Source organism: Diabrotica undecimpunctata, chromosome 3 (assembly GCF_040954645.1).
Source record: "Diabrotica undecimpunctata isolate CICGRU chromosome 3, icDiaUnde3, whole genome shotgun sequence".
Classification (NCBI taxonomy): domain Eukaryota; kingdom Metazoa; phylum Arthropoda; class Insecta; order Coleoptera; family Chrysomelidae; genus Diabrotica; species Diabrotica undecimpunctata.
In genome coordinates, this window is record NC_092805.1 from 24,578,431 (window position 1) to 24,592,636 (window position 14,206).

A 14,206-nucleotide genomic window follows, 5' to 3' on the forward strand; every position below is an offset into this window, starting at 1 on the left:
TTGGGTGATTTAAAATACGACTGTAAATCTGTATGTAATTGAATGTTTTCAGTCTCCATATTAGAAGATGAGGCTTTTTTGCAAAGAGGTGGACTAGATCATTACCAGAGATTCCTACATGAGATGGAATCCAGATCATGGTTATGGATACTCCTGTCATACAAAAGATGTATTTTACATAAGTAAAAGAGCTATGTTGGTACGGCGTATTTTCCCATGTTAAATCCCATAAGAAATCGCTAAGGTTGATTCTGCTCATTTTTGACGCTTTTTTTGGTGGATGCGCGACGGCATATCGGACCGTGACGTGTGAGGTATCGATGAAAAGGTCAGAACGAATATGTTAAGATAAAAATAAAATGCAAAGACATTGCCAAAACGGCACTAAGCTTGTAACGTCCAAACGGCTCAACGTATAACAATGTGTGAGGTATCGATGAAAAGGTCAGAACGAATATGTTAAGATAAAAAGTAAACGCATAGACAATGCCAAAACGGCATTACATCATATCTTCGTTGCTTTTGGTCCGATCATGACGTACGAGGGCTCGTTGGAACGGGGAGGAGACGGGGAATACTTTGACACAAAAAACAATGACAAAGACATTGTCAAAACGGCACAATATCGGATCTTCATTACTATTGATTTTAGCATAATAGACATTGAAGGAAAGTGAGGTTAACAGAGAATGACAATATCGCCAAACGGCGCTATATCATATATTGAACCTAGTTTGAATCGGATTACACGTCTATTACAGTCCATCATCTTATCACGCCGCCTGTCGACTACATCTAGCCAAATCATCTAGCACACGTCATCGTAAAAAGACACTCCTTCAGCCTATCGCTTCTTCTTCTCTCTATCTCTCTCTCTCTCTTTCTCTCTCGAAACAATACGAAAGGTGACGCTGAAAACGAAATAACGTGCAACAGCATGTAAGGTATTACTAGCAATAGAACATGATTATTTAAAGAACGTATACCATTCTTACAGTATGACCAAACCGACAAACGACCTCAATATAATCTCTGAATAAGTACTACAATACAGCACTATTATTCGTTATATGCGAATCTACGGCAGTTCGAGTAATATTATAAAAAATTATAGAATACAAATATATTGTGATTTGCATACTAGGTTTTATCTACGACAATTCGGGTGATATAAAAATCGCCGAATACAAATGGTGAGTTGCATACTATATCTTATCTATGGCAGTTCGGGTGATATTGTTTTGAAGGTTGGTATTGCGCTTCGGGTCTCTGGTAAGAAATACTTACATAGACTGCATGAAAAAAATATGTTAGCAAGGCCAGCAGTAAGTAATGGTTAAATGTAATAAGTATGTTAAGGTGTAAGGTAAACGATAATAAAATAATGATAGTATCGAAGCGATGGAATGTATGTGTAAAGCTAGGTATAAAAATGATGAAAGCATGCAATGAATGGAAGGTAGTCAATTCGGTTCGAACATAAATTTGCTGAAAAAACAGAAAATATATGTTCTTAACAGCAGTCACCAACGTGAAGGTACGACTACATCGACTGCCATGTTAGTGGGGGATGATGGTTAGTAGGAATGAATTATTTTACACTATAGGATAATATATATAATAACAATATACTTAACTGTACTCAAAATCAGCTCATGATTTAACATGGTTTAGAAGACATCTTTTATTGATGGACATCTTTTATGTTAAGACATCGACACTTTGGTGTAAATTCATTAGTTACTATGTTGTATAGCATTCAAATGAATTATTGGGGGCTAATAACTCTAGGTTATCTTTAAAAATAGGAAATTCTCCGACTCCTGTTTTGGGACAGGCTATCGAAGAATTGACTTAAATCTAAATCGAGGAAGACCATTAAGTTATCGATTGTCTTAGGAGGCTGCACGAACACATAGCTCTGGAATTAACCAGAACGGTTCATTAATTTGCCAGTGGTCCATGATATCTTTTAGTGGTCATATCTAAACATATTTTTAAATGTGCTAATCTTAAGTATCGTGATTAAGAAATAATATTTAGAAAATTAAGATCTATTTCAATTATCATATAATATAAAAAAACGAAAAGCGAAATGAAATGGTGAAATAATGACTAATAAATTCTGAATCAGATATATTTTAAGTTGTAATAAATAAACCACGTTATAAAAACGACAATATACAATTTACATACATCTTAAAAGTCAATCATCAAGGACAAATGATAAAATATGACTATTGTTAAATCTAATCAACATCCATCTTAGAATCAATTAAATAATGTCCCCACGGAAGTGTATCATATGACTTCAGAAGGTGATGTCTTTTATCATCATTAGGGCTTAGCGCAATCTTGCTTTGTGTTATGGTATAAACATGGTGCTTATCTGAGCGTATTAGATTCTGTGAAGCAAACACCTCTTTTAAGTTATCCAAACACTCTACATAGTCCTCAAACGTAATTTTCGTGTTCACCACAGATTTCTTTACCCCCTTCGCCTTCTTTGTTAACCTAAAATTTTTAATAATTACTTCAATTTCTTCATCCTCATATTCTTCGTCTTTCAACTCTTTACGTTTTTCTTTTAGCTCATCTTCAGTGGCAGCTACTTTTACCGTGTACAATTTTGCTCGAAGACCTATGTAGTCGGTCATAATGCGGCCTTTATTCTCATCTTTCATCATGCCCAACACCTTCTTGTTAACCTGAGGGATACCATAAATATTGTCTTTACGATAGTCTGAGGTATCAAAATATTTGTAGCAATCTTCTTTCATAGCCTCATATGGGTCTTGTTCACGTATTTCCACGATTACACTATCGGTATCAGTATAGCAAGTTGTAAAGTTTTCTCCGAACCTGCCAGCTAAGTATCCATATTGAAAATCATAGATTGTCGTTTTAGCCAAGTCTAAAATACTCATTCCGATATAGATTGGTTTATCTAGCCATATTTCAGCTCTACGCATCTCAACAGCTACCAAGTTTTCACTAAAAATCGTTGCATTCTTAAACAATGGGCTACATATTCTAGCTTCAGCTCCGTAACGACCCTCCCACAAAGTAAGCAACTTTATATCAACGCGCTTGCGCACTGATTCCATAGTCTTCCCGAACACTGCATTATTCATAAGCTTAAAAAGATCCTTTTCAAACTCATTTTTCGCTGCCTTCCGGAGATTTGTATTAAGATCGATGTATGACTTTAACCATGGAGCCTGTTTGAATTTCAATACTCTATGTATCTTTTTCAGGATCAATCCATTTGCAAGCGCCTGTTTTAGTGCTCTATAATGTATTACATATCGTTCTTTATCTTGTAGGGTGGCCATTAATTTAGTCTGCTCTCGCGGACGTGTAGGAGGAAGCATAGTCTTAGAATTTAAAGACTCAGGACAAAACGGGATATCTTTATGACGATCATGAAGATGTTGAGGGTACTCCAGATCAACCTCGAGAATGTACCCTTCAGAAGCATCGTCAGCAATGGAAAGGACATCAATATTGGCATCGACCCACTCGAAACCGCCATATGGAAGATATTGAGACATGGCCCAACCATACTGATTATTAACATCAAAATACATAAGGAACGTTTTTGGTTTAGATGGGTCATAGTTGTTGATGTATGGATTGTTAGCTTTCACACGTCTTTTAGAGCAAACCTGACTAAGACCACCACGAATACCACGTTCAACAAACAAATGCATGTCAGGATCGGTTAAAAGCTCCAGTTCTTGACCTGTATATTTAAGCATTGCATCCCACGTAAAACCAGGTAAAGTATAATAGTGAGCAGGGTCAAGATTATAAGTTTGAAGAGAGCTGGATCGGAATCGCTCAAAGATATCTGCAAGAAGAAGAATGTCAGTTTTCATATATAAATCGACATAATCCCCGAGAGTTGCACAATTGAATGATGACCAGACTTCTTGAGCGCGACGATAATGTGGACGAGGACATGGCTTATCTTCAAGTTTATTGTAAAAAGACTCAATAGGAGGCAAAGAAGTCTCACAGAATTTTTTAAATGAATCTATATAATCATATGGCATGATACCCTTTTTTGTAAGTAGATTAAATTGCTCCTCAGGAAGCGAAGTATATTGGGACTTGAGATTAGGAAACTCGGGGAGGTAAGAAGATAATTTATCAAGAGAAGAAGACATAAATCGATAACTATCGATAAAACGGAATTTAATTCGAGCATCATCAATATGTTTTGTAAAAGAAATGTATTTTTCCTTAGTAATAGGAAGAAGATCTATGGGGCCTTTGATGTGTGTAGCAATATCGTTAATAATAAAATGTGCGTCATATCCGGAGAGATTATGAAATATTATTGGAATTGTATGAGCATCTTTATAATTAATGTTACACCCTTCGTGAGCTGCACCTCTATAATTATTGTCAGGAATAAAGTGATCATGGTCTCGCACTTTCTTATCATTGGGGGAAAAGCGCTGCTCACAGATATGGCAATGAGCGGCTGCATGGAAATCGCTCTCTTGCTGAGTTGTCATATTTATATCATATGGGCACATAAACACCGTAGAAACATCCTCAGCAAGCTGATTAAGTTCATCTGCAAACCACTGCATACAATCTTTTCCTCTATACGATTTGTAAAAAGAGAGCGCATTATCATACGAGCATTTAAAGAAATAACCAACTGCTACAGGAATATGCTCTTGAGGTTTTTTAGGATCTCCTGTACGTTTCAAAACACTCTCGAGATCCGCGTACACGGCGAAGGGGGCTTTAATCTTATTACGAAAATTCTTAAATTTCAACATTTTATGACTTTCGTCGGGCATTTTAAGGGCTGTTTCATTAATTCTTATACAATCTACCGTGTGAGCTTCAAGCTGTTTTGACGATGAAAACGGTTGTAGGCATCTATCGCATATATGATCTAATCGTCCTTTGCAGCATGCCTTATGAACATTTAATTTTTCAACACTTATAAAATAGTGAAGACAGCTATCACAGAAATATTTTTTATTATTATTTTTGCTAAGCTGCTTAGAAAGGAGGCGGGATAGATTTTTTATCCATACATAATGATATCTAATCGGACCTTCTACATCATCATATTTATCTTGAATTAATAATAAGTTAATATGTTGATCCTTCTTTTCTTTCGTTAAATATGTTGGGAGGGTCGTAAAATCTCTTTTTTCTTTTTTCAAAACGTAAACATTAATTGAAATGTCATTAAGTTTCTCAAAATTAGGAATCTGCCTCATCGTCATTGGCCACTGAATTCCCTTCAACTTCAGCACTTGGGAGTAATGCGGGTATGAGCTCATTAAAGCAGAGTTATTTCGACATGGATATAACGCTGATACAACGGCCCATGCAAAGCATGCCTCATCATCATTTTTAACATTAATACATGCTTCTTTTCTCTTAATCTGAGGAGGAAGTTCAATGTAAGAGGAACCAAGTTGCGGCGTAAATTTATTAATGTTTACCCCCAGGTTAACAACAGCCTTTAGTGCCCATCCAGAATCACGTTCTTGAAATTCTTCCAAGTCTCTGTTGATGGGTTCCATTACTTTCTTTTCAAACCATTCATCAAGATTGGTGTCTCTATAAATGGCCGAGTTTGAAGTCGTAAAATATTTGGTGTCTTTTAGGATTTTCTCACCGCTAGCTATCTCGAATTCCCCGCCGAAAGTTGTATTAACTTTAACTGCCTCGTCTTTTTTGAGTGCGTTCTGGATTCTTCGCTTAAACAGGGCTTTGCAATCGAGAAGGAAACTGCCAGGATCCTTGTGTTTAAGGTTTGAGATGACTCCAGTTCTAATTCTCGAGTTGAACGCTGAAGTGTAGTCATCCCATTGTACCCTCTTGTAAGCAGTCTCCGGTCGAATGTTAAGCCCCGCCCCCTTCTTCTGTTCCGCCTTTAACTGATTTCGCAGAGTTTTTACCTGCCGCATCTGGGCTTCAAGGTGCTGCTTTTCACCTATCGTCTTGGCGTATCTCATTGAGTCCCTGATCTTTTTGACTGCTTTCGTACACTCTACCAGCCCTTTTCTAACATTTTGTTCATTATAATCATTTCTAATCAACCCCAAGATGGATGCTATATATAAGATAATTTCGGCCATCATTTTTTTTTTTCCAAAAAAATCCAAAATTTTCAAAAAATTTAAAAATTTTATGAAAATATCACTCACCAGAGCACACTTTTGAATGATTAAAGACGTACCAGAGCACACGTCTGATCGCTAGGAATATCTGAAACAGAATGAAGAAAAAACCTTAATGTGTAGTATAAGGAGTACTTTTAGTCGAACGGAAGACTGAATGGTTTATAAAAGGGCTCGTAAAATGTGTGGATTTGTGCTTGTTCTTCCATAAGAATCAATGTAAAAGTGCTACATTTAAGATATTTATTGAACTTGGTTACATTTTTTCCCTAATGCTACGAGAGATACAAGGAAGTATCAGTACTACCAACATAAAAAGAAGCAGTACCACCAACTATGAAACAAAATTTTAGCAGAAAGATTGTGGTGATTGGTGTAGGTATATAAAAATTATAAGTTGATCTTATCATTCTTCATCATTCTATCACAAGAACGAGTCATGGTTAGGACTTGAAAGAGTTGTCTTCAGGAGTATCCTGATGCCACCCCAAGCGAATTTTGCGATACATTAAAAAAGGTTTAAATGATGATGGAGAGTGGGTTCATGTAATTCTTCTTCCTAGTTTAGTTATGAAGATTGTAAAGAATGGCAATTTAATTATGATAGACGCCAGATACTTTGCGAAAGATGTGGAAAATGTATAAATAGAACCGATATATATATCGACATATGAAGAATAAACATTGCATTGAAAACTATTCAGTTAGATTTGCATAAACTTTCGCTGAGGGAACTCACACACATTTATCACTAACACACTCTGAATATTAGCAACAAGTTTTAATTCATCGAAAAAAATAGTCAAAGCATACACATCAGTTGCTCCAGTATGAAACAGTACATTCAGTTAAACTTGATCAAGACATGTATCGAGCAAGAATTTATTCGAGCCAACTACGCAGGCGCGTGTTTACCGGCTAGTTTAATCTTTCATGAAATTGCCAGGTAGTATGGGATAACAAAAGTGGTAGTAGGTAAAAAGGTCTACTCAAATGGAATTGTAATTACGCCACATTTCTGGAATGAACATAATGGGATAGTATTCGATCCAACAGATGAAATTACAAAACATCTCATCAGCCTCATCAAATAGAATTTACGATGAAAAAGGGAGTGTTTATGCGTAAAAGTGATGAAGATGCAAGAATGATTGTCAGTAACATGATTTTAAGAAAAGCAAATCGATGACAGCATATTTTAAAGAGGCTCCGCCATGTCTACTGGAAATACGAAAAAAAAAAACATTTATATTACTGTAGCAAAGATACTAGGAAATAAATAAAAGTAATGTTTGAAGTAATTGTTTTTTATTTATAGCTTGAAGACAAAAACAAAATGATTATTTACATAACCGAGATCTCAAACAGTTGTAAATACGTTATCGATGCCTATAAAAAGACTAAAGTGTACAAAGAATGTCTCATAAGGGCGAGAGAGAGAGAGAGATCAAGAAACATGGGTTTTTTCACATATTTAAAGATAATACTGGTACGTCTGTTACGTATATGGTGTCGAATAACTTATACGAAAGAAGTAAACTATGAAAAAAAAAATTCACTAGAAAGTAAAAGATACTAGAATGGTATAGGTACATATAACTAAAACACCATAGTTTAACTTAACCTGGTTACTTATCTTACAGGATAACGGCACATCAGGTAACAACAGAGCTTTACGTCACGTTTTACGGCATAGGAAAATTACAGAACAAATAACAACAAAGGATACTAAGATATGCAGAGACACATTTATAAACAACCATAGACGTAAGCACAGGACAACAGAGAACAAAATAGCTTTACATTACGCTTTTACAGCACACAAGAACGACACAGAAGATAACACCAAAAGGAATAGAGGTAGAACTAGATCATCAAGGATATATGCGCTAAAGAAAACAAGAAGGGTATTGAACATACATTTATGAACCATCACTTTTGCCTTAGATTTAAAAATGTGAAACCACACACGACGTTGTCATCATCGAGTTAGTGTCTAGTCAGGAGTTGCCTAAGTCCTGTGAGGATCAAGTCTAGCAGTACTTAACGTCTAGTTATCAACAAATCAAAGACATGTCAGACTGCAGTCAGCAACAAGTCTGTCCGCACTCTACAACAAGACAGCATCCAGCCTGCTACCCGTAGGACACTAGTCAGCCGGTAATAACTAGAGCTGTTAACTACAGAATCGACATTTAGTCGTAGGATGTTGAACAGAGAGCAGCGTATTAAGCAGCTTGCTAAAGTTATTGGAACAAAGTACAAAGCTCTCAAAAGAATGCAGAGTGAACAACAAGAACATCTCGAAACAATGTTCACACCTATAACTGAACCTCTTACAGAAATAAACAATTATCTGAAAACTACACATCAATCGGATAAGCATGAAGACACTGGCGACAATTATCAGAAAACTGTACATCAATCGGAGAAGCATGAAGACACTAGCGAACATCAAAACAATACACAGCAGAAGGATGAAGAGAGATCCGAACACCTTCAAAAATATTGGCATCATTCGCCAGATATCGACCGAAGTTATGGGCCACAGTATGTTTGGACAACTGATAAATGGGTAATGGGCGATAAGGAGATAAAATTTACTCCTAAACATATATGGGTTAACAATAATCAGTATAAAGCTACTAATGGATTATATAATTTAATATTATACAAGAAACCACAAGACTTTACGCCAAACGATTGCATTAACTATAAAAAAATATTAGAAGTTACAGGTATTCATCGAGATTCCCGAGGATATTTAAGACATCAAGCGTTCCCAGAAAAATTCAAGAAAATTATCAAACCCATGTATGTTGAGAAAGAAAGAAGAAGAAGAAAACCCTCGTCAAGACATTGTTTATCAACTAAAAACATGGGACGGCTAAAGAAAAGTTCAAATAAAAACATTGAAGGGAAAACAACAAAACAGTATTTGGAAAGCAGCAAAGCCGAAAACGAGTCAAAAACAAACCATAGACCAAGTTTGAAAGTGGACAACTGTACGAAGAATTGAACAAAATATGGCTCCTCTATAATGAAAACAACGATCCGAATTTCCTAGTAGAGGGACTTAAACTCATGCCAGATGCATTAAGTAGCCATGAAGCAAAATATAGTATGCAATGCTTATTAAGCGTAAGAAGATAAAATATCATTATTATTTTTTTTTTTTTTTTTTTTTTTTTTTTAAAGAAAAAGTATTATAAAAATGTGAGATAAAAGCCGTTATTTTCGAAATAAAACGTCAAATCAAATTAGAAATAAAAAAATTAACCGTAAAATCATATACTATTATCTTAATATAGAGAGTAAAAAACCTCTCTCATTTATTTATATATAACAAGGAAATAAAAGAAAAAGAAGTATAGTAGTAATGTATCATAAAGAGCTATTATTTTTTAAATAAAACGTGAACTCAGTTAAAAATATGTGATGCATTAATCAATTTAGAAAAACGCAAGAAAACGTATAAATCAAAATCACAAATAGGAAAATAGAAAGTAAAATATAACAATATTCTGTTAATGTATATTAAATGAAAAGGTTAAAAGAAATAAAATTATATTTACTACAAAAATAACTTACCTTATATTATTCACTCACTAAAACTGTACACAATATAGTTTGTCTAAGACCGTTACTATGTATAATTCATGCTAGATTCGGTTATTTATACTCTAGGATATCGCAGCGAAAATTCTAGAATAAAAACAATTTATTTTCTGTTTTTATCAAAATTGGACGAGAACCGTTATTATCAATTTACAAACTTGTATATGCGGTTTTATTTCCTTTGTTTCGAAATGAAAAATAAATTTTGTTATCAGGTGTTTACGTGTTTTGTAACAAATGTAACAAATGTACTATTTTAACATTATTCATCTTTGTATATAATTTCAATTCTTTGATTAATACTAATTTTATCCATATAATATATGCTTTATAAAAATACGGCTAATATTACACAAAACTTCTTCAGTCAGAAAATGTGTGTGTTTGGATTTTTGTATAAATAACTATATTAACATTTTTTTTTTTGGTAATTTTAAACGTAAATGGTCAGTATACACTAGGATTGATTTCACATTTCATCGTTAAGTCCACTGCGTACGTTAGCTATTAACATGGCAATTCTGATCATGCTTTCGAAACTTGCTTTCGACCGATGTGGGCCCTATCCATTACCACGCTCCATAAGTCTTGCCTAACCCTCGCTTAGTGTCTATTTTTATCCTAAATAGTCAATTGCAGTATACGATAGTTGTCTTGGTATATAGAATAGATATTCAAGTTTTCCTTGTTTAATTGTGCTTTTTGATTCTTTATCTTTCCGATTCTGTAGCCTACCTCTATTTTGGTGGCATGTTCGATGAAGAATGCGTCGGTACACCCGCATCTCGAATTTTTCGTGAGCGTCTCAGTCAGCGTGGACGCCTCCACATTTCTAGATAAATTTCATATAGATATAATGTGTATTAGTATAGGAGAATTAGGAATTTAACGTTGGTTCGTTTTATGATGTTTTAAGCCATAAATAATGATCATATCGCACTTGGTCGGCAATTTTCGTAATATACATGAAAATACCTTTCTAATGGTATACTGCACGGAGCACTTGGTGCAAAATTGAGCGAGTTAGGGTTTGCTAAAGATCAAACTGCGATAAGAGATTTTTCTATGCCAATGGTTTTGTTTTATTGTTAATAACAATAAATAAGCATTTATAGTTCGACCAAGTTATTACAACGGCCGTTATGACACCTTACCATATATCTTTTGAACGGATAAGCGGAAATCGACGTATGACCAATCAAATTAAAGGATTTTGAATGATGAATTACATTGTGGTGTCTGATTTAAGAAAATGCTATGTATAAGGTCTCTTTGACACCCTATCGTTTATTATTAGCATTAATTGCTAATCGATTTTCAGAGTGTTTATCATTTTTAATCTGTTCTTTTATATCATCCACTTCAATGTTGTCCAATATCGATTGCTTGATTTCACTTGTTTCAAAGTCAGTAGTTTCATTATCGTCATCATCGTTTTTAATGTACCTTAAAGGTTCATCGTTTTTTTGTTTCATTTTCTGGACTGGAATTTTGTGAACTATTTAACTTGTTCTCGATATTTTTCAAGTGTTTTGTAATTGGATTAAATAAATCTTCTTGGATTATTTGTCCTTGTTTTAATTGTCTTAATTTACTTTGGATGTTTCTCCGTTTAGTTATAAGTTGTCTTTTTAAATCTTTATTTATCGTAAAATGTAGGTATTCGCTTAACTTCTTAACAGCTCTGGATCAGGTCCCGAACAGGTCTCGAACAGGTCTTGAACAGGTCTTGAACAGGTCTCGAACAGGTCTTGAACAGCTTTGAACAGGTCTCGAACAGGTCCTGATCAGCTTTGAACAGGTCTTGAACAGGTCTTGAACAGGTCTTGAACAGGTCTTGAACAGGTCCTGAACAGGTCTTGAACAGGTCTTGAACAGGTCTCGAACAGGTCTTGAACAGGTCTCGAACAGGTCCTGATCAGCTTTGAACAGGTCTTGAACAGGTCTTGAACAGCTTTGAACAGGTCTCGAACAGGTCTTGAACAGCTTTGAACAGGTCTTGAACAGGTCTCGAACAGGTCTTGAACAGCTTTGAACAGGTCTCGAACAGGTCCTGATCAGCTTTGAACAGGTCTTGAACAGGTCTCGAACAGGTCTTGAACAGGTCTCGAACAGGTCTTGAACAGGTCTTGAACAGGTCTCGAACAGGTCTTGAACAGGTCTCGAACAGGTCTTGAACAGGTCTCGAACAGGTCCTGATCAGCTTTGAACAGGTCTTGAACAGGTCTTGAACAGGTCTCGAACAGCTTTCAGATTTGATACTAGTCTAGCCCACAATTAGACACATTGTTCACATCAAAGTACATGGGTGATAAATATAATCCTGGTAAAGAGACCTCTTATTGAAGCTTGCTAAGATTCATCGATGCCTAAAATTTAAACAATCACCTTGGTTAAAGAAATATATTGACTTAAACATTGAATTATATATATATATATATATATATATATATATATATATATATATATATATATATATATATATATATATATATATGCTACTTAATATTCTTTAAAATCATTCTCAGCCAAGATGTTGAAGGGAATAGACGTATTAGTTTTTATGCTAACGTTCACAAGCGTATTTTGCAACGATTTCTCGGAAAAAGACGCTATTGCATATCTAAATCAATATGAACAGATCGATAATAGTACAGATTTCTCTACTTTGATAATTAACTTCCAAGAAAAGTATAATTTACCAGTGGATGGATTGCTTAATAATGCAACAATCAAATTTATGCGTCGCCCGCGTTGTCAACACAGTGATAACGAATTTATAGTGGCTTCTCCATGGCACAAACAACACCTGCGATGGTATTTTCCTCAAAGAACGCCCAAGGCCCAAAAAGACGCAGAAATGGCATTTCAGATGTGGCAAAATGTTTCAACCTTAACATTCACAATGGTTACAAATCCTACGCTAGAGCCACCAGATATAACCATAATTATGGTTAGGGGGACTCATCATTTTAGAGCAAATTGTATGGGCGATGCTGAATGTCCAACTATATTTGTTGGAGGTGGTGGTGCTTTAGGACATTCATACTTTCCTCATTCCATAGGCACCTGTACAGAAATACATTTAGATATAACGAAGCCCTGGCATTTTGGAAACGACTCTATACCTGAAGGCCGTATAAGTTTTCTTATGGTACTGGTTCATGAAATTGGGCATGCTCTTGGAATCGGTCATAGTGGAACACAAAGTGCTGTCATGTATAATATGTATCAGCATAAGATTAGTGGTCTACATGATGATGATATAAATGCAATACAATATCTATATGGGCCTAACAATACATATGCTTCAATCCCAAAGTTTACAACAACTCGTAAGCAACCGGCCCGCTCAAGGTATACAACGGTACATACACCAACAACTAGTTCGACAACGTCAAGACCAACAACTAGTTCGACAAGACCAAGGCCTAGTAAGCAACCGAAAAATTTGTGTGATATTGTTCCAGATTTTATGTTTCTAGCCACTGCTCCAGAGTTTTCAAATTACCGATTATATATCGCCCGCGATAAATTTATATGGAAACTAGACTTGAACGAAATGATTATTCCATCTCAGCCTGAACTTCTTGCTGATTATGTTCCTACAGAATTACGTCAATACACTTTACAACACATTTTTCAAACAACAGGCGGTGATTTGGTTACAATTGTGCCACCAAACAAATATTTCTCAGCATCCTTTCCTAGCATTCAATATATTGATAATTTTACACTTAATATACCCAAGAAGGCACACATCAATGCTATTTTTCAATCAAATTCCGGGCAATCCTATACATTTTACAACAATATGTCATATATAGAATTTTCTAATGATTTTACTAGCGAGGTAAGAAGAGGCTGGATAAAAGACATATTTCCGGGAATACCTGAAGATATTTCTCTCGCACTTCGATGGATTGATGGCCATATTTACTTTTTCCGTCAAAATACTTACTATAAATTTAATGAATTTACAAGAAAAGTTATTGCAGCAGGACCATTTAATTGGAATCTATTTGGAGTGCCTTGCCCAAACGAAAATATCTTACAACAATTAAAAACTCTAATATCTAAACTTGTATCTGTATATAATTAAAAGTGTAAAAGATATGTTTTTAAGAAATATTATGTTAGAATTGAAAAGAATAAAAAGTTTTTTAGCGAAACTGCATTCTAAATCACGATACTTAAGATTAGCACATTTAAAAATATGTTTAGATATGACCACTAAAAGATATCATGGACCACTGGCAAATTAATGAACCGTTCTGGTTAATTCCAGAGCTATGTGTTCGTGCAGCCTCCTAAGACAATCGATAACTTAATGGTCTTCCTCGATTTAGATTTAAGTCAATTCTTCGATAGCCTGTCCCAAAACAGGAGTCGGAGAATTTCCTATTTTTAAAGATAACCTAGAGTTA

The 14,206-nt window shown here is 35.0% G+C and overlaps 2 protein-coding genes across 2 annotated transcripts; one reads left to right on the forward strand and one right to left on the reverse strand.

The window, feature by feature from the left end:
• Window positions 1-2,249: 2,249 nt before the first annotated feature.
• LOC140435710 (uncharacterized) lies at window positions 2,250-6,122 on the reverse strand. Its single transcript, XM_072524430.1, has one exon. The coding sequence runs from the start codon at window positions 6,120-6,122 to the stop codon at window positions 2,250-2,252; it is 3,873 nt and encodes a 1,290-aa protein (XP_072380531.1).
• A 6,190-nt stretch (window positions 6,123-12,312) lies between these two features.
• Window positions 12,313-13,881, forward strand: LOC140435711 (matrix metalloproteinase-18-like). Its single transcript, XM_072524431.1, has one exon. The coding sequence runs from the start codon at window positions 12,313-12,315 to the stop codon at window positions 13,879-13,881; it is 1,569 nt and encodes a 522-aa protein (XP_072380532.1).
• The last annotated feature ends 325 nt before the right edge of the window (window positions 13,882-14,206 follow it).

Excerpts from the sequence above, each read along its gene's own strand:
- LOC140435710 (XM_072524430.1), bottom strand. The coding sequence starts at position 6,122 with ATGATGGCCGAAATTATCTTATATATAGCATCCATCTTGGGGTTGATT.
- LOC140435711 (XM_072524431.1), top strand. The coding sequence starts at position 12,313 with ATGTTGAAGGGAATAGACGTATTAGTTTTTATGCTAACGTTCACAAGC.